The 22,032-nt window shown below is 43.7% G+C and overlaps 1 protein-coding gene across 1 annotated transcript in view; it reads left to right on the forward strand.

The window, feature by feature from the left end:
• MRAP2 (melanocortin 2 receptor accessory protein 2) overlaps nucleotides 1-22,032 on the forward strand; it is a 662,530-nt gene that overhangs the window by 357,521 nt on the left and 282,977 nt on the right. Inside the window, exon 2 of the mRNA XM_086925232.1 lies at nucleotides 18,726-18,825. Coding sequence (XP_086781358.1) covers nucleotides 18,726-18,825 — 100 coding nt within the window. The remainder of the gene's footprint in view (nucleotides 1-18,725; nucleotides 18,826-22,032) is intronic.

The following is a 22,032-nucleotide window of genomic DNA, read 5'->3' on the forward strand; positions in this document are numbered from 1 at the left end:
CGAGCAATCAAGGGGGCGTCTAGAAAGATGCCTACTACTGCTAAGGGATACTTTTTCGTCGAGTTTATTCGGTCAACACTATCAAAAGAACGGGTTGTTTCATGGTCAGTATGTTAGTATATACATTTGTGACAATGTTATCTCAAAACAATTCTGACTCAATGTCAGTAATTCTTACATATTCACGATGTTAAAAAGTATTCAACATGGCAATCTGTAATGTAACGTGGATGGTTAATGTCCTTCGGAGTGAGCCAGGACAGTGTCACCTTATCATATTATACATGTGATTAAACAAACATACAAATGGGAAGATATGGTTAATGTACTTGGAATTAGACAGTGAGCCTGGACGGTATTACTTTACAAAGACCTTCTGACAATACTATGCATGTGTATCAACAGATCATAAGTTGTACCTACAGGTGGGACGGTGTTGAAAAAGTTCCCTCCAGTATCCCTGCTTTGCATAGCCGCCTGTGAGGTGTGTGAAGTCATAACTATGAAACAGTGTGCTTACTCTGGGTCTAGTCCTGCCATTTGTGCGAAATTAGCATCTAGTTCATTGAGACCTCTGTTAATAGTCTTGAATTTGTGCATCCATTTACACTCCCTGATGTTTAGAATAGAGTTCAGATTGCCTCCTCGAGGTCCCAGGGTAATCTTTTCGAGTATTACCCATCTCATAGATTCTGGGGTGTGTTTCTTGTCCATGTAATGTTCTACAAGTGGTGGCCCTGCTGTTTGACAGCGGATCCTGCTGCAGTCTTGGAAGATTTGGTTTTTGACTTTTTGTTTAGTTTGCCCAATGTACATAAGTTCGCATGGAATAGAGAATGGCGTAAATTACTCCACTACTGTTACAATTTGTAAAGGACCTGAGGTCTACAGTCAGGTTGTTGTGAGTCACTTGCTTGGTCTCCCAACATGTTGGGCATGCTTTGCACGTTGTACATCTAAAATGGCCTACCACCTCTGGTAAGTTCCAGAGTCCTTGAATGGTCGGTGCCTGCGGTGTGTCCAGCAGTGAACGGACAACATGGTCCCTTATGCTTTTTGCCTTTCTGAAAGCAAGCATTGGTGGCTCAGGGGTGTCTATAATGTCTGCAACCAAGCCCCAATGCTTGTTGACTATTCTCTGCTCCTTGGCAGTCCGTGCAGCAGGCAGAGCTGGGCTGGGAGGGGTTGTACCTCCCCCTCTACTGGTGCCAAGACGGACTGCGGGCAAAGAGAGCCCGGCGCTTAGCAGGAGCCTGTGTGTGTCGTAGATGCCTGTGTATGCAGGTGTCTGCCTTAACTACACGTGCCTACAAGAGTTTGTGTGTGTGCGCAAGCACATGCAATAGCATGAACGTTTACCTGTGTCCATGTATGTGAACGCGTGTTAACAGGTGGCCATCTCTGTCTTTGCGATATTAGTGCATTTGTTACAGAAAAACTGGAGCGTCACGCCACGTTACTTTTTAACACTTTTAGTTACGTTGCCTTACTGTAAATCACTTTCATTAAGATTCAAACTGGCTATTATCACTCAACTGGCTGATTACAAAATTTCATATTCAGAGCGGAGCGCCCTCAACAGTATTGACCCTGTGGCCCTGTGAACCACTCACAGCTTTATTGAGACATGCTGAACTACTGAAGTAGTGGCCGTGAGGATATGGGACAAAAGAATACAATGTGTATAAGACGACTATCGTCATCTGCTCCATTCACAAAATCCAAAGTGCTTCGGAGCTGCTCTGGACAGATGTGCAGCAGGTGGAGAAGATGTGAGATCTAGTAGCTAAGCTGAATATGAGAATTAAAATACCCCCTGTAATTAATCATTTGATTCAGTACATGCCCAAATTGTGTGATCCTGCGCAAATCAATGTATTTGCACCAGTGCCTCTTATTAAAGAAGGCAGAGGTAATGAGACCTTTGTGAAATGCTTCAGCAATTATTGGCCTGAGTGAAAGAGACTTATATTGTGAATGTGCTCACTGGATTGCCTTAAGCCAAATGAACCTGCTCTTCCGCTTGCAGTCTTGACTTGTGTTCCCTGTGCTCAAGCACACACCAAGGGCTGGTTTTTGCCCCAATCAGAAGCCTTAGCACTCGGGACTTGAAGGTCACGGGCTCTAGACAGGCCTGGGTCCCCAGTAAAGCGCAGGCTAATGACTCAACCTGTCTGATTCAGAAGCTCTTCTAAGGAGACCTGCGATCCAGATGAGAGGGGAGATCATAGACACACAGCACTCCACTCACATGAAATGTCACCCTTTGCCATTGTTTCAAATAAATATTTCTACAATAACTGATTTTCCTTTATGTGAAAGTGTATGTGAAGTTGTCAACAGACTACTCACTCGACAATAAACTGTAAGGACGTTATGACTTTGTGCATATGTACTGATTCTGAGCCATTTTTAACCAGATTCCTTCAATTCTATTTGTGGCTTGGAGAGCAAGCAGGCAAATGCAATATGTCATTCAAGGTCCCAGAATGTAGTTTCTAACCACCCAATTTTGTATATATCTATTGTATGGTAATTTCTAGTATCTGCATACTGTAAGTTGTGAGGACACTTTGAGATACACTTTATTAGTCAGTTAGTTGTGTCTTAAATTTTAAATCATTACTGTGGTCATTTAATTAGATGTGATTTTGGCCGACTGTAAGCAATGACTTTATTTCATTTTCTCTTTAGGTATGGCTATGTATTCGCTCTATCCTGGCAGCGTATTACTTAGAGCGTTTTTAGCAGTTAAGTTGACTGCTTCTGTCCCTTTTAGGAATGTAGGTGACATTTTGAGATGCTCTTCATTAGCGACTAAAGGGTATATTAACAAGGAACAGGGAAAATTAACGCTAGGGGCGCTAAGGGCTCCTAGCGTTAATTTTGTTAACGTCCGCTATCAATGGATAATATTGCCTGGTTATCGCGTTATTAACAACGCTAACCACCTAGGCGATAAAAAATCCAGAGATAGCGGCATTTTGGGAGGTTATCACTGGTAATGCAGAGATAAACCTACAAGGATAGGGATATCCTTGTTGATTGCCCTAGGTGGACTTAGCCATGTAATCCACCTCCCATTGTATTACATGGCTAAGTCTGAAAATTAGCAGACGTAAAAAAGCAGCGTTAACCATGCCTAGCACTGCTTTTTTTGTCTTTACCAGGGTTAGCGTGAAGCTTGATAATAGCTATCCTAAAAATGTTAAACACAAAACATCAAAGTGGCGGAGACTGCGGTGGTGTACAGTGCAGTGACACAGAGTGGTGCAAAGTAGAGTAGAGTAGCATATAGTGCACTGGGGTAGAGTGCAGAGTAGAGTAGACTGGTGTACAGTGCAGTGGCATACAATAGAGTAGTGTAGAGTGCAGTTGTGTATTGCAGTGGCATAGAATAGAATATCGCAGAGTGAAGTGGCATAGAGTGTATTATTGTACAGTAGAGTGGTGCAAAGTAGAGTAGAGTGGCGCAGAGTGCAGTGGCATAGAGTTCAATGGTAAAGAGTGCAGTGGTATAGAGTACAGTGGCTTAAAGTGCAGTGGTGCAGAGAAGAGTTCAGTGGTGTACAGTGCAGAGACATATAGCAGAGTGATACAAAGTACAGTACCGTGTCATAGGGTAGAGTCGTGCAGAGTAGAGCAGAGTTTCATAGAGTTCAATGTCGTACAGTGGTGCAGAGGAGTAGAGTTCACTGGCATTGAGTGCAGTGGCATAGAGCCCAGTAGCATACAGTAGAGCAGTGCAGTGTAGATTAGAGCAGAGTGCAGTGGCGCAGAGTAGAGTGGCGCTAAGTAGAGTGCAGTGTCGTAGAGTAGTGTAGTGTGTTATATAACTCGCCCCTCTTAATATTTTCGAACATTTCAAAAGAACAACAGTACTTTCTTGATACTTTCAAGAAAGTAAAGTTTTACTACATAAACTCTGTAAAAAAATATATGAATCAATAAAAATAATTTTCTCTACCTCTATATATTTTGCTAAACTGCCTCATGTCTTTCCATACATTTCAGAAACACTAATAATCTAGAGTTTACATCAAAACCCAGAACAAAGACAAAGCATGGTCTAAACAATATGGCTGCTATTTTATTAGGTCAAGCATTTGAGACCTCTTGTATATATTTAGTATATACTTATATGTGTATGTACCTTGTGGGCTCTGGAGATCAGCCCTAGGACGTGTCTGCTTCCGCGTAGGGACTTTTTTTTCTGTTCAACTGCCTCTATTTAACTGTCTTGATAGAAAACGACAAGTAGAGTTCAGTAAAATACCAGAATTGCTTTCTGCTTAGGGACTTTCTTTTTTTATTTTTCAGGCAATTGCCTCTATTTAACTTTCTTGATAGAAAACGACCAGCAGAGGTCAGTAAAATACTAGAATCACTTTAGCATTCCACAGATTCCAGTCCATAGGAATTGTCTGCCAAGATCACCCATAGACAATAATATTTTTTTCAAATCTTGTATTTGTAGTGATATGACCACTGAAGGCCCTGATTTTATATTAAAAACAGAGCTTTGGACTCTACCATTTCCCGCTGAAAGGCAATATTTCTCTTCAAGTGTTCCCATACCTGGTGTGTCACGTAGTTTAGTGTTTACTTTCCCTCCATGTTAAAGAACAGTAGATGTTTCAGCACCCAGGCTAATTTGCTGCATAGCTAAATACATATATGGTCCCAAAGGCGAGACCGGTTGCATTGCAAATGCTTGTTTTTAATACAGTCACTTGTGCTTTACTACATGTTGGTTATGGTCATTTCACTGGAATCACATAAGTCACCTTTTTTCGAATTTTTCAATATTTGCGCAACCATTATCAATATATATTGTGATATGTGAGCAGTTGTTTTTATTTAGCTGTTTGCATTTATAAATAAAGGTTACTCACTTCAGCTAAAGCAAGTATTAACTAATACATCTTTAGGGCTACTTCATTAATAAAAATTAGGTAAATACAACAATGAGGAAATTAAATTAAAGTTCAAGATTGTAGTATTCCGTCTATAGGCTCATGAGAGAGTGATTGCAAAAAATCATATAATTGCAACAAGCGATAAACTTTTCTTTAAAATGAGTTCCTTGTCAACAATTGTTTCCAGCTGACTAGCTATTACACAGTTCACATGGACATATGGGTTGCTCTTGTGTTTCTGATATATGGTTTGTATATGTGGCTGGAAATAATTAATGTGCCTAAACTTTGATGTCAGTGCCTGCTAAACAAGTGACTAAGGCCTTGGTATCTGAATAGTACTCAAACCTGATGGATTTGTATTCATTACGCGTTATGATGTTTCAGTATTCAGTACCACACCGTTTGCTATATTTACTGAAAAGATTATACTAGAGAAGGCTGTTCTATTGTTGGTTGTTTGTTTTTGAGGGGATGAATATGCCCTAGACTAAGCCAAGGTTAGATTGAGCAAATCTAAAGCATTATCCTCTTCACATTTTAATGTATTATCTTTTTTTCTGGTTCACAAATTCTTTTGTTGTTGTTTGTACATCCTTATTTCTGCAGTTATTTTATTCATACAACTGCTCACAAAAAATAAACGTTTGAGTCTTGTTATTTCATGAAAACAATAGTATAAATATTTGCACATTTTGTGCCTCAATTATGAAAAGTCTCATCGCTAGTTGAAAACAGCAATGCAACATTTTTCACTGTGCGCACTCCTTGCGACACCAAGGATGCGCCTTATTAACAGTATGGAGTTCCATGTCGCAGGGGTTTGACCAGATACGTCAGGAATCCTGGCATATCTTGTGGCGCAGTAATGACGAATTAATAGAGTGTGTCGCAAAACAGATGCAACTACAGCAATGTGTCATTACACATGGATGAGTCCTATGTAAAGTGGCCTGTGTCAGACCTTACGCCTTTTGTGAAGCAGGCGTAAAGATTTGACGCAGTGAACTCGTAGAAGTGGGGCACTGAAATATCATAGATTTCACAGCGCCACTTAAGCAGGCCTTTTTTTTTTTTTTTTTTTTTTTTTTGGCCTTTTTTATGGGGGAACGCCTATCCTGAATACATTATACCTGACGCAGGTGTAATGCAGCACAGGGGTTTACAAAGTGACGCATCTGCCTTGATACGTCACTTTGTAAATATGGCGCAGTGTGGGGCAATGTTTACACCACTGCAGCGCCAATAAAGTGATGCAACAGTGGCATAAGGCCTCATAAATAAGGCAATTGTGCTGCACAGCAACCTCCTGGTTATCAGCCCTCACCTCCACCTTCAATTCAAAATTGCCTTAGTAGGCTCAACACTTGTCCTCTCTTGTTTAGACTATTGTAATGTTTTCTAATCAGGTATTCCAAAAAAGACATTTCAAAACTCCCAACAACCCAGACTGCCACTTCCTAGCTCAATTTCAGCCTAAACAGCAAGCCCACATCACATACTCCTTGAAAGATCTTGATTGGTTGCCATTTACAGAAAGCGTGAAATTCAAGGCTTTCTGCGTTGTCCACAAGGCATACATTTAGGAACTCCTGTGTACCTGTCCAAAGATTTCCTAATATACTTTACACTAGATCACCTGAACTTGGCATCCCAGAATTTACTGGCCATCTGCCATTACTGACAGAGACAATATATTTAAAGCTTGCTGGGTGGTGCAGTATTGAAACTACGCAACGATCTAAAGACTCACCTCTTGCACTTGATCCTCTCTTACTTTAGAGACCTGTCAGGCTCTATGGTGCCTTCACTGTAGTAGACCATTTGGATTCTTGCCTTCATTATGCTGTTTGTACCCCTAAATTCTGAAAATCTCCATAAGTCCTGTTGGACTGCAAGAACCCAATCATGTTTCTCACTACCAAGAAGTAACCATCTGTTGCCATTAATAAGGCGTTTAGCAATAATATGTATGCCTTATTGACCCAACATGGCGTTCTGTTCAATACCTATGCCAATATTCCATGTCTTTCCATGGCCCCTAAGTGCCCTGAGACAGTTCAAATCACTTTACCTTGCATTGTTTACAAAAATTGTATTTTCCTTTTAAGTTTTTTTATTTACTTCCTGATTATGAGCTGGGGAATTCATTTTGATTCCTCTAAAGGAGTTGGCACATAGATCAGAACTCTAAGTTGTGCAATATTTATTGCACCTCACGTTTTCCCCTGAAAGATTTCAACAGGTCCACCCTGCAGAAATTTATTGGAAGAAATGCCAAAAAGTAAGGCAAATGGAAAGTTTGCCAGGACCTGAATTATTTTGACGTTTTTAATTGACACTAGACCAAACTATTTCTTTCATTTGATCCGGTACTTTATTTACACCTTTTTATTCAACTTTTTGTTAGAATTCTTTGTTGCACATTTGTAGCAGAAAAAGACAATAAAGCCTATGTACAGAAAATTCGTATGTGCATATAATAAACCAAACATTAAACAAAAAAATCGTGTTCTGACTGCACAATCTAAAACAACGTTCTTGTGAAAAAATCATTAGTGTGAAAAATCTTCAATGAAACGCCTTATGTTGTCTGTTGCATCCAAGACACAAATCAATTTCACATATAGATATTATTTCATAAATATCCTACAATATTGTGTGAATCAAGGTTTCAATTGCGAAAGCATAGAAAAACACGGGGAAAGCATTAATGTCAAATACATGAGATTTTTCTTCCATATATAGACAAAAAAATAAATTCAAAATTCCTCCATGTTCATATCACAAGTCATAGTGAAGCCAACGCGTTTCGAGTCTCTGATATCTAATATGCGGACTCTCATCAGGACTCTTGAATTGAATGAAAAAACATATTTTAAAAGACTGAATAACTAGTGCTCTCTTTTTAACTTATAGCTTCCTCTTAAAATCTACAAACTGATTAGAGTACCTAGACAGTGGTGTATTTTTTGTCCGTTCAATACTTCTTTATCTGTGTAGGAAAATAAGCCATTTTTAAAAATTATTTATTACTGCCATTGTGATGTGTAAAGAGGACAAGGCTACATCATCCAACTTTTGTGTGCCTACCTTTTTCTTCAGCTGAAGCTGCTGAAAAGAGAAACTCTGTGTCTCTTTATGAATTTGAAGACCGGCTCTGTGTACAGATTGACAGACCATTAGTCATAGGGCCCGGACGCCCCAGCATGCTCCCCTGCCGCGCCGGCCAAGTCAGATGACACAACCCACAATCAAATTCATATATCAGAGAGAGAGTGGGTGTAAAACAGCCATGTTTAATTTCAGTATTCATAAACATGACTAAACAATACATATTCAAATTGATAAAATTAATAGCATATTTTTAATATTGACATTCAAAGTTTTTCTCAATTCTACTAGTTACTTTTCCCCCTACACTAAGGGGCCCTCTGGCTCGGATCTCCAAATCTGATCACCCCATGCAAGGTGCACCCCACCTGTGCCCTTGAGTGATGGGCCCCTGCCCTTTAGTCCTTGTCCGCCATATCCGGGGCCCACCCCTCGACCACCAGGCTGCCCAGAATCCCAGGAGGCTCGTAACCTGGTGCCCTTGCCTCCCCAGACAGTGGCCTCATTCTCCCCGCAGAGAGCCTACCGTCTCTCCCTTCAGTGCTGGCCTAGGGAGTACGCAAGGAGGACTCCGTTCACTTTGTAAGACCATGTAAATGTTCTCAGGCCTCTTTACTGCAAAAATGCAAAAATGCCCCCCCTCGAACTACTGATCTAAGGTATGGGTGGGTGGGAGTTTACAGCTTGAGGGGCGCAGTCCAGGGTCCGTCCGTCCGGTGCAGGTGAGGAAAGAGACCGGGACCACATCTCCCAGAGCCTAAATAGGCCTGAGTCTCCGCCTTTTCCTACACCAGACGTGCGTCACCCCTGAACCGGAAGTACTTCCCCGCCAGTCGCCCATAGGGCTATCCCGGCCGCCTAAGCTGTCCTGGGCGTGGAGAGGAGCCGGGGGGCCGGCCGCTAAGGGCGCGCACTTCAAGCTTCGTGCTTTTTCATAGGGCCCAAACTCCCCAGCATGCTCCCCTGCCCGCCCGCCAAGTCAGATGACACAACCCACAATCAAATACATACATCAGAGAGGGAGTGGGTGTAAAATGGCCATGTTTAATTTCAGTATTCATAAACATGACTAAACAATACATATTCAAATTAATAACTAATTTTTTATATTGACATTCAAAGTTTTTCTCAATTCTTTCACCCAGCACTAAGGTTCCCTCAGGCTCGCATCTCCAAATCTGATCCCCCCAAGCAAGGTTCAACCCACCTGCGCCCTTGAGTGATGGGCCCCTGCCCTCTAATATTTGTCCGCCATATCCGGGGCCCACCCCTCGACCACCAGGTTGCCCAGGATCCTAGGAGGCTCGTAACCTGGCACCCTTGCCTCCCCAGCCGGTGGCCTCATTCTCCCTGCGGAGAGCTTACCATCTCTCCCCTCAGTGATGGCCTAGGGAGTACGCAAGGAGGACTCCCGTTCACTCTGTAAGTCCATGTAAATGTTCTCAGGCCTCTTTACCGCCACAAGGGTGACCAGGGTCCCCAGGTCCATCACCCTTCCCACCGTCCAATAAGTTCTGCACAAAATACCATATTCCTCTGATCCATATGTCTGTGCCAAAGTCGGACAAATGCACGCCATCCTGATGAAACATCACATCTCCGGTGATCATCTGGTGTGGGATATGGCACAAGTGGCCCTTCACTGAGCACAACTTGGCCAACTCCCCATTGTCAGTCAGATATCTTTATTCGGTTATAATACACAATAACCATGAAAGTACAGTAAAATCACATCATCTATTAAACATCAGGTAAATATACAATACAGAATAAAAATCAAGGTATCCAACTTCATATAAGAAACATACAAATTACTCAATACGACTTAAATAGTTATTGATTTCCGTGAGATAAAAACATTCTTAAGAAAAGCCGAGAGAGATGAGACAGTAAAAATGTTATCTAACCTCTGAACTCCCCATTGAGCCGTCTGACTGACACGTTCAAGGCTCTTGATTGTTCTCTGGAACCCCATGACCGGCGTGGAATCATGCAAGACTAGGCTATCCGGGCCCAGGGAAAGGCCTGACCGAGCCACGCAAACTCCATCAGCAGGGCTTCCTTGACCGCAAGGCGTCCTCGATCAACCATGTTGTTGCCGCCCAAGTGAATGATGATTAACTCCGGGGACTTCTGTCCCTTGTGCGTTCTAATCTCCCCACCAGCCGCCGCAGGTGCCGAATCCGCATGCCCCTGATGCCCGCCATAGGAACTCTGTCCTATTCAAGCCCAGTGGTTTCTCCACTGACCGCTGCTGCAACCGCACCATGGCGCGCTGCACGAACGAATGCCCCAATACCCACACCACCTTTGCCGGCATACTAATGAACAGGAGAGAAATGGAAAAGTCAGGCATAGTCATGACCACCGGCCATCCCAAAGACAGTCCTGAATTGGTATTGTGACACGCAATCTCCTTGCTCATGTATGAACAGAGCCTGCCCCATCCCAGCGGGGCGAATGGCCAAATATGCCTGGATCAGAGCCACCGGGCAGAGTGTTACCCCGGGAGCTGGACCAAGATGGATTGTTGCCCCCCTCCCCATCTGGTCAGTTTTAGATTTCTTTAAGGTTACTACTAAACCCCCTAGTGTTACCTTGGTGTCACAGAATTGGAGGCCCCCCGCCTGGTCTGATCTGGAAGTCCCCACAATTTCCCCCAACCGGAACGCCCCATAAAAGGCCAGGGAAAAGACCGCCCCAAATAGTGTGCTCTCAAATGGCGAGCTGCAGACCCTAGGAAGGGACTCCAGAATGTCACCCAGTGTTCTAATGTCTAAGGGCCTCTGGCTATCCCTTTTGGGCCCTTCCAACTTGGCCCACCCAGACAAGGCTTTCCTGACCACAAAGGGTGCGCCCGGGTCGCGCTCGCCCACGAGCTTAGCGAAGAAACCCACTGCTGTCACATGAGCCCTAGCATAAGAGACTAACCTGCCCTGATCCCTCAGCATTTGCAAAAAACTGTATATCGCATTGGCAGAAAACAAGCCCGCTATACCCGCTTTCTGCAGAAACATCCTGTAAGTCATAAATTGCTGTTGGTATGATCTCCTAGTGCAATCACACAGTGAGGCACCTACCAGCCCCGCTAGTGCGGGGCTCCAATCCTCCACAGTGATGTTGGGAACCCTGTCATCTGGTCCTCCGCCTGCGGGTGATATCTCCGGGAATCCTGTAACTTGGAACGAAACAAAGCATCAGCAGCTTGATTGTCTACCCCTGGTATGTGCGCCGCCATGAACAACAGATTCAGCCTTAAGCAGACCAACACCAAGTGTTTCAATAATCTGAGAACATGTTTGCATGTAGCTCCCTGCCTGTTTATTGCTTCCACTACTGCCATGTTGTCCGACCAGAACACCTCTGACTTATCCTCAAAGCGTTCCGCCCACACAGTCACTGCCACTATAATTGGGAATAACTCCAGAAAGGCTATGTTTCTAGTCAAACCACTGTCATGCCGCTCTGCCGGCCAATCACCCCTGCACCAATGGGACCCCAAAATAGCACCAAAGCCAATGCTGCCTGCTAAGTCTGTGAGCAAGCCCAGCTCTGTACTTGACACCGGCGGCACTGGCCACAACACTTTCCCATTGAAGTCGCTCAAGAAGCTGCGCCACACCCTCAAATCGTCCTTCACCTCTGACTGTAAGCACACATGGTGATGCTGCTGGGTTAGTCCCACCACCATCGCCCTAGCTATGGACCTTGAGAAGGGGCGCCCCATTGGTATGATACAAAGGGCGAAATTGAGCTGGCCCACCAACACCTGCAATTAGTGCAGAGTAACTTTAGGCCCAGCCAATGCTGCATTAATTGCCAGGGAAAAAACCTGTACCTTGGCTAATGGCAGCCTGCATTCCCCCACCACTGTGTCATCTCGATTCTCAAAAAGGACATGCATGTGTCTGGGCCTACTGTCTTGCCCGGAGCCAACGGTACTTTAAATTCATGAAACATACCCACCAATTGCTCCAAAGTTAGTGCAAACGTGCCAGATGCTGCTGGCCCCATGACCATAAAATTGTCTAAGTAATGCACCACTGCTCCTGTCTTGAGTGTGAACAACCACTGTAACATGGAGCTAAATGCTTCAAAGTTTCTGCAAGACACCGCACACCCCATTGGCATGCGCATGTCATAATAGAACTGATGATTCAACTGGAAGCCCAGCAAATGATAATCTTCTGGGTGCACTGGCAGGAGGCGAAAAGCTGATTCAATATCTGTTTTAGCCATAATAGCGTTTGGCCCAAGATCCTGCAACTTCTGTAATACCACATCAAAGGAGGAGTAAGTCAGAACATAAGGACGGGTCAATGGCGTCCTTCACCGATGCCCCCTTTGGAGCTGACAAGTTGTGGATCATCCTGAATTGACCTAGCTCCTTCTTAGGAACCATGCCCAGCGGCGAACACATGTAACCTGGCAACGGGGGAGCAGGGAAGGGACCAGCAACCCAACCGAGCGATCGCTCCTTCTCAACTTTCTGCGACACTACCAGGGGATGAATGCGTGCTGATAGCAGTTTATTACAGCGATCTACTGGGAGGACGCCCTGTGCCGGGATGCGAAAACCCCCTAGAAAACCTCTGGTACAACATCCTGGCTGCTGACCTGTCTGGATACTGATTCAGCCAAAAAATCAGTTTCCCAATTCCTACTGGCGTGGGCAGTTTATGTCTGTGGGGTTTGTTCTCTCTGCCCCCTCCCTTTTACTTTGATTTTTTGATGCACTTGAACTCGGGGTGGGAAGGGTGACCACAGAATGAACAAGCGTGTTTGAATTTACATTGACCTGTAGGCCAGGTAAACACTTTTTTGTTAAACGCCCAGCAGGTTCCCCTCTTCTCCCCTGATCCCCCCTGTGAAGTCCGAAAGGGCCGCTTCTTGTGGTGTGATTAGCTATTAACATTCTCTAGTCATACATTGACCTCCACCTGATCCCATCCAATGTCTGGGTCCTCTACCTTTTCCCTTCAGAAATTCCTGTCATAGTCCAACCAAGCCGTCCCCCCATGTGTTGTGTGTGCTTTCAGGATCTTATTCATGTAATACACCAGGGTATTGCCAACTCCAGCTTTTTCTCCAACATTACCGTTGTGTACACCTGGAAACCAAACAGCCAATTCGTAATGGACTATTGGTCTCCCTTGGTCCCTTGGTCTCCTATCTCTGAAGGAACCTTCTTTCCCTTCTTTTTCTCTAAATTCCACCTCTCCCCTCTTAGACCTGATCAATGAGAAGATATCTACAAATTCTCCCTTCCAAATCATTTCTCTTGTGTCAAGAGCAACATGTGTTGCCAATTTCCCAGGTTTAGATAACAATGTATCATGACCCCCTTCCGCTTTAGGCCCACCAACTGAGTCCTTGTTAGAGGTCGCCACCATCTTATCTGCTGCAGGAACAGATGCCTCTGGTTAGGCGGGGGCCGTCTGACCCGCCGCCTGACTGGTGGTGCCTGTTTTCCTGTCCTGAATCTTGACAAGTAGCGCCACCTGTTTACTAATTTCGCTCAGCACGCTCTCAGCCACGGATTTCGGTGCCCATGGAGCAACTGCCCTGCTACTGTGCTGAGTTCCCCCTGCCGAGCTGCCAGTTGGCCCAAAAAAGTAGCTACCGAAGCTAGGATACTAGTTGTGGGATCCTGGGACCCTCCTGCTGTTGCCTCCGGTTGTGTAAGGGGTGTTGGTGCTATTATGGCCGGCAGTACTTCTGGTACTACAGGCTCTGAGGCACTGGGCCCTGGCACTAATGCCTTCAATGCTCCCCTGATTTCTGCTAAAATGGTCCCCACAACATTCACTGGGACCATTTGTGCAGGTGCTTGAATAATTGGGAGGGATAATGCAGAGGTGCTAGGGACAGGCTGCGCATCAGGCACTGGCTGAAGAGGCAGCCCCGGTAATGATGGTACTGAGGGTACTGTTAAGAGAAGGGGAGGGACCCCTGAATCTGGCAGCGGGGCCATTGCTGGTAGCGCGGTCTCCAGTACTACCGCCTGCCCTTCCTGACACCTGCCCTTCTTACTCTTGTTTGCCCAACTCTTTCCCTCACCCCTTCCTCTGTGCTGTTCTGTCCTAGGCTTCTTAAATAAGGGAGGGAAAGCTGCCTTGCGAGGAACCCCATTCCTACGGGGGCGGTCCCCAGGCCACTCTCTAATGGTTGATCCTCATCAGACACTGGGGCCTGTTCCCCCTGATCATCATCAATCCCCTCCTCATCCCTGCTAAGTTTTGCTAAGACCAATTTTTAGCAGCTGCGCAATTTCTGGATCCTTATCCTTTCTCTTGTGGCTGTGACCCCTAGCTGGCATGATGTCAACTGCAGAGCCCTATTAGTGCTTATAATGGCAGGCCAAGCATCCTGAATCTTCTATCCAAATCAGCAAATCTAATACCTTTGGGGCCGAAGAATACTCTCCCTTGGTGTGTCACCTCACTAACAGTGCCGCTCGCCTAGCTTTGCCATGCGCCTACGAGGCGCTGCCCCCATGGCGGGTCTCACTGTGGTTCCTGTGCGTGTGTAATCAAGCAACAATGCGCTTTGCTGTGTCCCCCTCAATATCCTGCCTACTCAATATATCACATTCCACAATGTTCTTGTATGCCCCTCGTTTGTACCAACATTGAAATAATCACTGGCCGTGCACTGTACTTTACTATTACTACAATGTTCTTGTATGGCCCTCGTTTGTACCAACTTCGAAATAATCACTGGCCGTGCACTGTACTTCACTATTACTTCAATGAGAGCCCCCCAACTCCACCAGCCACCCTTCACTCGATGTCCCACTCCTGCAAGCGCAACCGAATACCCTTGTTTCCCCGCCCGGAATCCAGGTCGGGAGTCAAGGCGCCGGTGCCCAATGCGCTAATCACCCACCACGGGACACAGTAGGCAGCCGCAGGGAAGCAGGAGAGACCCAAGCACAGCGCCTCCCAAGGCTGCCCAAGGCCCCCGGGATACCCAACACCTTACCTGCCGAGCCGGCTCCGCCAATGCTGATCGAAGGACGCTGATCGCCGGATGCTGCTGCTGCTTTCCGCTGCGTGGTCCGGACACGTAACTCCAGCTCCCTCGCTCGACTGCGACACCGCCGGAACACTGGAACAAAAAACAACTGCTCCTGTTAATCCCAGCGAGTTTACAGCTTGAGGGGTGCAGTCCAGGGTCAGTCCGTCCGGTGCAGGCAAGGAAAGAGACCGGGACCACATCTCCCAGAGCCTAAATGGGCCTGAGTCTCCGCCCTCAGACAAAAAATGCTGTTTACGACATAATTTGTCCATTTAAAAAAATGAATATAGGGAAAACCAACCAACAGGTCAATACAAGAATCACCCAGCACCAGTCAAGAATAAAGAAAAAAATTACAACCGCACCAATGGTTGAACATTTTGTTGAAAAAGGACACAAAGAAACCCAATTTAAATGGACAGTATTGGCCAGTTTCAAACCTTCAAAAATTTCCATGGATATAGAAAAGTTGCTACTACGTAAAGAAGCGTATTTAATCCTGAAATGTAATAGTGCAACAGTTGGCTTGAACAGTATGACAGAATTGACAAAAATATTTAAAAAAGTCAATGCCCAGAATGCACTGCGTTGTTACACCAAAAACCTGCTACCCACAATGCCTGTTAATGACGTCTAGAACCACAATACCCATGAACCCAAGCTAGAAGCCATTAATGTGATGTCTCCGAACGAAAGTGCAGCCACCTCACTTGAAAGAAGCAAAAGAGTAAGAATGTCAGACAAACATAACTAATAACCATCTGATAAGTCTGACCAAGAATCCAAATTCTGAGGCAGATTTATGTTGGACTTGCGCATTGTTTGCGTCACGCAACAGCGGCGTAAACCTGGCGCATCCCTGCGACCTATTTACAACGTGACGCATCTGCCTAGTTGTAAAGCCCTGCGCCACATGTGGGTGTTCCGGCGCAGGGTGGGCGTTCCGGAGCAGGTGCGCCTCGCAAAAGTGGCTGAGTGAAATCTACAAGATTTCACTCAGTCACTTTTAGGCCAATGCTACGTCAAAACCATGAGCCTGCTTGTAGCAGGCATAAGGCTTGACGCAGCATTGGACAGGTAGGGCACCCCGAAGCCTTGCTGGAGCTGCGTCGCGCTTGCGACGCAACTCCAGCAATGCGTCACCTTTGCGTTTGTAAATGCAGCGCACCATGGGTGGTGGAGCTTCAGCGCACAATAACTGGCGCATCCCTGGGGATACGCCAGTTATTAAAGAAGCTCATTTATAACTGAGGACCCCAAAACCAAGAGGAAAGATTAAAAGGTATGCCTTTATTTCACACACTAACATAACGCAGTTAGCAACCGCTTTCACAGTATGAGAAACGCGTTACCAAACTAAGCGTTATTGTTTTGTTTGATTTACAGCTTGGTAAATAGCCCCCGTGAAAATCAACAGCGCAAAGGATTTAATGTGCAAAGTAATCACCACGACCTTCAGGTATGCTAAAACTTGCTTATAGACATCAGTAAAAGCTTTTAAACATAACGAACGCTTAATTAAACTAAGCGTTTCGTTTTATTGACAGCTCGTTAAAAATCCCAGGGGAGCCCAAATACCATCAAAGAACACATCGCGCTTAATAGTGACTGCAGCACAGAGGTATGGTAAAAGCTTTTTCAATCACTCTCTAGTAAGTGAAAGCGTTCTGAATTCATTTGACAAACGGCCTGTCACTCTCTACACAGAGCCGGTCTTCAAATTCATAAAGAGATACAGAGGGGCATATTATCAAGAAGCAGTGTTAAAATTAACGTCGTTTTATCGGCAGGAAACTGCCGATAAAGCAGCGATAATGGGCTTGATAATACGCCCTTGTTAATTCCCATAGAAGCCCATGTTCTGATGTTAACATGGACTTCTATGGAAATTAACAAGGGCGTATTATCAAGCCCATTATCACCGTTTTATCAGCAGTTTTCTGCTGATAAAACGGCTATAATTTTAACACCGCTCCTTGATAATATGCCCCAGAGTTTCTCTTTTCAGCAGCTTAAGCTGAAGAAAAAGGTAGGCACACAAAAGCTGGATGATGTAGCCTTGTCCTCTTTACACATCACAATGGCAGTAACAAATCATTTTAAAACATGGCTTCTTTTCCTACACAGATAAAGAAGCATTGAACGGACAAAAAATACACCACTGTCCAGGTACTCTAATCAGTTTGCAGATTTTAAGAGGAAGCTCTAAGTTAAAAAGAGAGCATTAGTTATTCAGGGGCATATTACCAAGGGGGGCGATAGGCAATTATCGCCAATTTAGCGGCCGTTTTCGGGCGCTAAGCGGCGATAATTCTATCGCCCTATTAGCAAGCTCTCGCTAACTGATGTTAGCGACAGTTATTAGGCGAAAGCGAGCGGTTTGGGGCCCGCTTTGCATGTCAGCGATGTTTATCGCTAATGACATGCACAGTGGGCGTACCCAACCAGTTAGCGACTGAAAGCAGTCGCTAAAGTCGCTATCGCCTATTAGCAAAGCAGGCGTAGCGTTGGAAATATTTGCGCTAAGCGTGAATATCTCCAAATACTAACACCTCCCCAGACCAGTTCTTAGCCATGTTATCCAATGGGAGGTGGATAACATGGCTAAGAGCAATTCGTCACTAATGCGTGAATATCGCTGTATTCTCAGCGATAGGCAGCGATAAAAAAAATTGTCGCTAAGCCTATTTAGCGATAAATATCGCTACTTGTTGGTAATATGCCCCTCAGTCTTTTAAAATATGTTTTTTCATTCATCCTAATTTCAGAAACCCATATTGCTGCCTAAATTCAAGAGCCCTGATGAGAGTCCGCATATTAGATATCAGAGACTCGAAATGCGTTGACTTCACTATGATTTGTGATATGAACATGGAGGAATTATGAATTTATTTTTTTGTCTATATATGGAAGAAAAATCTCATGTATTTGACATTAATGCTTTCCACGTGTTTTTCTTTGCTTTCGCAATAGATAAGTTGATTCAGACAATATTGTAGGATATTTATGAAATATCTATATGTGAAATTGATTTGTGTCTTGGATGCAACAGACAACATAAGGCGTCTAAGATATTAAGATGTTTTATTGAAGATTTTTCACACTAATGATTTTTTCACAAGAACGTTGATTTAGATTGTGCAGTCAGAACACAATTTTTTTGTTTAATGTTTGGTTTATTATATGCACATAAGTATTTTCTGTACATAGGCTTTACTATCTTTTTCTGCTACAAATGTGCAACAAAGAATTCTAACAAAAAGTTGAATAAAAAGGTATAAATAAAGTACTGGATTAAATTAAAGAAATAGTTTGGTCTAGTGTCAATTAAAAACGTCAAAATAATTCAGGTCCTGGCAAACTTTCTTGTTACAGATTTATATACGGCCCAGCCAGAACCTGGCCCATTGGGCCTAGCTCCCCTTGTTATAGAAAAAGAAAGGCAGAGCATGTGGAATTCTGTATGGTAAACATCAATTCTGCATGTTATGCCTCATTAATCAGCTCACCCTTTTTCAAACTTTTCGGGTTGCTGTAAGACGTTCAAAACAGAGAAAACGTTTTGGGAAATTCATTCAAATGCAATCTTCATCTGTCTGATGTATACATCACTTTGCGTGCAAATCGTTTCACCGATGTGAAATAACTATTTATTTCTTAAATCTCTTGCAGATTCCATTGTTATCGGATTCTGGGTTGGCCTTGCAGTCTTCGTTATTTTCATGTTTTTTGTGCTGACCTTGCTGACCAAGACAGGCCCACCACACCAAGAGTGAGTCAAATCCAAGCTCGTTTTGCTCATTTCAACTCATATTCACCATATCAACTGCCCGTTAACCCCATTCGCCTATGAATGCCCGAGAAAATATATATTGCCCAACTGCTTAATTTTGCAATGATGCAAACTGACAAGTGGAAGGCAATTTGTGGATCGCTTGGCTGATGGAAATATAATTTTAAGCTGTTCTGTTGGTGCATGTTTGTTGACTGGGCTTGTAAAAACTTTGGGGCATATTATCAAGGGTGTTTATCTCCGCTTTTTTGGCTTTAAAAGCCAAGAAAGCGGAGATAAAATTATTTCCCTATTACCTAGCTGTCGCTAACACCAGTTAGCGACAGCTAGTAGGAGATAGCGACCATCTTGGGCCCCACTTTGCATGTCAGTGATATTTATCACTAATGACTGGCAAAGTGGGCGTGCCAAGATGTTAGCGACTGAAAACAGTTGCTAACATCGCTATCTCCTATTACCAACTTTTGGAGATATTCGCGCTAAGCGCGAATATCTCCAAAAGCTAACACCTGCCCTGAGCAGTTCTTAGCCATGTTATCCAATGGGAGGTGGATAACATGGCTAAGAGCATTAGCTCGGTAATGCATGAATATCGCTGATTGTTCAGCGATATTCATGCATTGCGGTGATTTTTATCGCATTTGCGATAAACCTTGGTAATACCAAGGTTTATTTGCTGTAAAAATCGCCGCAGCTCAGCAGTAAATTTTTCCCGCTAACCAAGCAATAGCGATAATTATCGCTATTGCTTGGTAATATGCCCCTTTGTTTAATCAGGCTACTGGTTAAGGGAAAAATTGTGGCAACATAATGTTTAATAATAGGTGCAATTCTGTAAGTGAGCTTAAGTGGCCTAGATGTCTGATCCACGCCTGGCTCCTACTACATTCAGTTACTAATCTTACTGTTAATTTATTAAAATAAATATACACTGGGTCGAATTCAAAATTCGGGCCCAGCATCATAAGCGAAAGAAACAGAAATATGAATACAAAGTTTGCTACTATACTTTGATGAAAATCAAAATAATACCTTAATCGAACATTGACTAAGCAAAATAATATTGTAATAATTACACTGATACAGAAAGCTGACTGTTTGAGGGACTCATTTTAATTTAAATGGATCACAAAAAAGTAACCACAGAAACATATATATAGTTATATGTAATATATATGTACACACACGCCAGTTGAAGCCGTAAGCTGAAACACGTTGACATCCTGTGTTGGGTGTTGCTGCATTTTAAAGACAATTAACTATAATTGAGCATTCTGGACAGCGCCTTATTCGTGGCATTGAAGGAAGTGGCCCGATTAGAGTCACCCGGGTCACTCGTGACCACCTCTTAACCTTCCACACAAATGAAGGGTCGGTCCGACAGTAGAGAATACAAACCAAAGATATTTCATTCAAGTACATTTGAATGGAGTCAGGTCTGACCAGCCTCCTTGGATTCCTGCAGAGGGACAGGCTTCAGCAAGCATGGCGATACATAATGTGCAATTCAGAACGAATAAAGACATCCCCAGACTGGAAATTTCCAGTTGGTAGCTGGTGAACAAAGGAGATAAAGAAGGATGGGTTTAGGTTCTGAGACCGGGTACATGCTATCTCAGCGCCAAGGTCACTCTGCCTGTGCCCGCCTCTCTAAGGGCAGGAGCAGGCCTATCTAATGGTAAAGGTATGTACTGACAAAAACAGTTCATTCATTAACACAGTGAGGCTGAACCTTGGGGAAACAAAAACTATTGCAGCTGCTTTCAGCTGAGGCAGAGAGAGAGAGAGAGAGAGTGAGACAAACGTCAGTTTCAATCATGGCTCAAAATGGCAGCTGAATAAAAAAATGGTGCAGCGAATACTAATTTAAGACATACAATGCATGGAAACAGGATATGGGGTGAGAGGACGGCTGAGTCATCTGAAATCAGAGGCTTTGAGTTGTAACACATATGTATATTCACAGAAAAAACCATAGGTTATAGTGGATATATAGTTAGAAATTTGCATTTAGAAAACCTTGAAAATTCAATGAAAAAACCATTGGTTTTAGGCCATATATAGTTAGGAATTAGCATTTAGAAAACCTTATTTTACTCGCATAAAACCATTGAAATTCCATATATAGTTAGTTGCGCTAACTATATATCGCGCACCCGCAATCCACTGCTGATGATGTCACATATTACATCATTCATGACATGGTCAGTGACATCACTGATGACATCACTGATGACATCTCAAATGACATCACTGATGACATCTCATTTGACATCACTGATGACATCTCATTTGACATCACTGATCACATCACTGATGACATCACTCATGTGATAATACAATGAACCTCTTCAGACTCTAATATAACCTTACATACACTCAGTATAAACAGACACTCACAGACTGTCACTCATCCATGGAGTTACTCACACACCTAGTCAGTCATGGAAAGAATCAATCACACTCCATTTCCTCAACTATACAGTTATACACACCTTACTTATTCAAACATATTCTTAGACATATTTACTCTCTTATACAATCCCTGATACAAGCTCACAGTGATCCATACAGCCACTCACACATTCACTGGCTGTTATCCACAGTTATTTATATATGTCATCTCTCACATGTATTGTGTTTTACATACGTATTTACTTGCACATGTAGCACTGAGATATCCATTCACTCACCAACACACCCATGCACAGTCAACCGCCCATATAGCTGTTTCCACATGCACTCTTGAACTCATACACCTAGTGAATCAACTGCTTACACATCTATGCACAGACTCACACACCTCCCAGCCACCCACACACACACTCAGTCTCCCATACAAATACTTGGGCAACCAATGAATATCCCATATAGTTACTCATATAGGTACTTATCAACACATGCAGCAGTTTACAGAACAACAGACATAATAATGCACAAATTAAGACAGTTTAGTCACTAACCCATGCACTCAGTGAGACACATTTAATCACTCACTCATACAGTCAGTCATGCACCTACTAAATCCTTCATCCAGACACTTATACATCCACTCATTCTTCAATATGTAAGACATATTTCAACTTTACAGAAACATACAGTCACTGGGTGTTGTCATCAGTGATGTCATCAGTGATGTCATTTGAGATGTCATCAGTGATGTCATCAGTGATGTCACTGACCATG

Source organism: Lissotriton vulgaris, chromosome 6 (assembly GCF_964263255.1).
Source record: "Lissotriton vulgaris chromosome 6, aLisVul1.2, whole genome shotgun sequence".
Lineage (NCBI taxonomy): Eukaryota > Metazoa > Chordata > Amphibia > Caudata > Salamandridae > Lissotriton > Lissotriton vulgaris.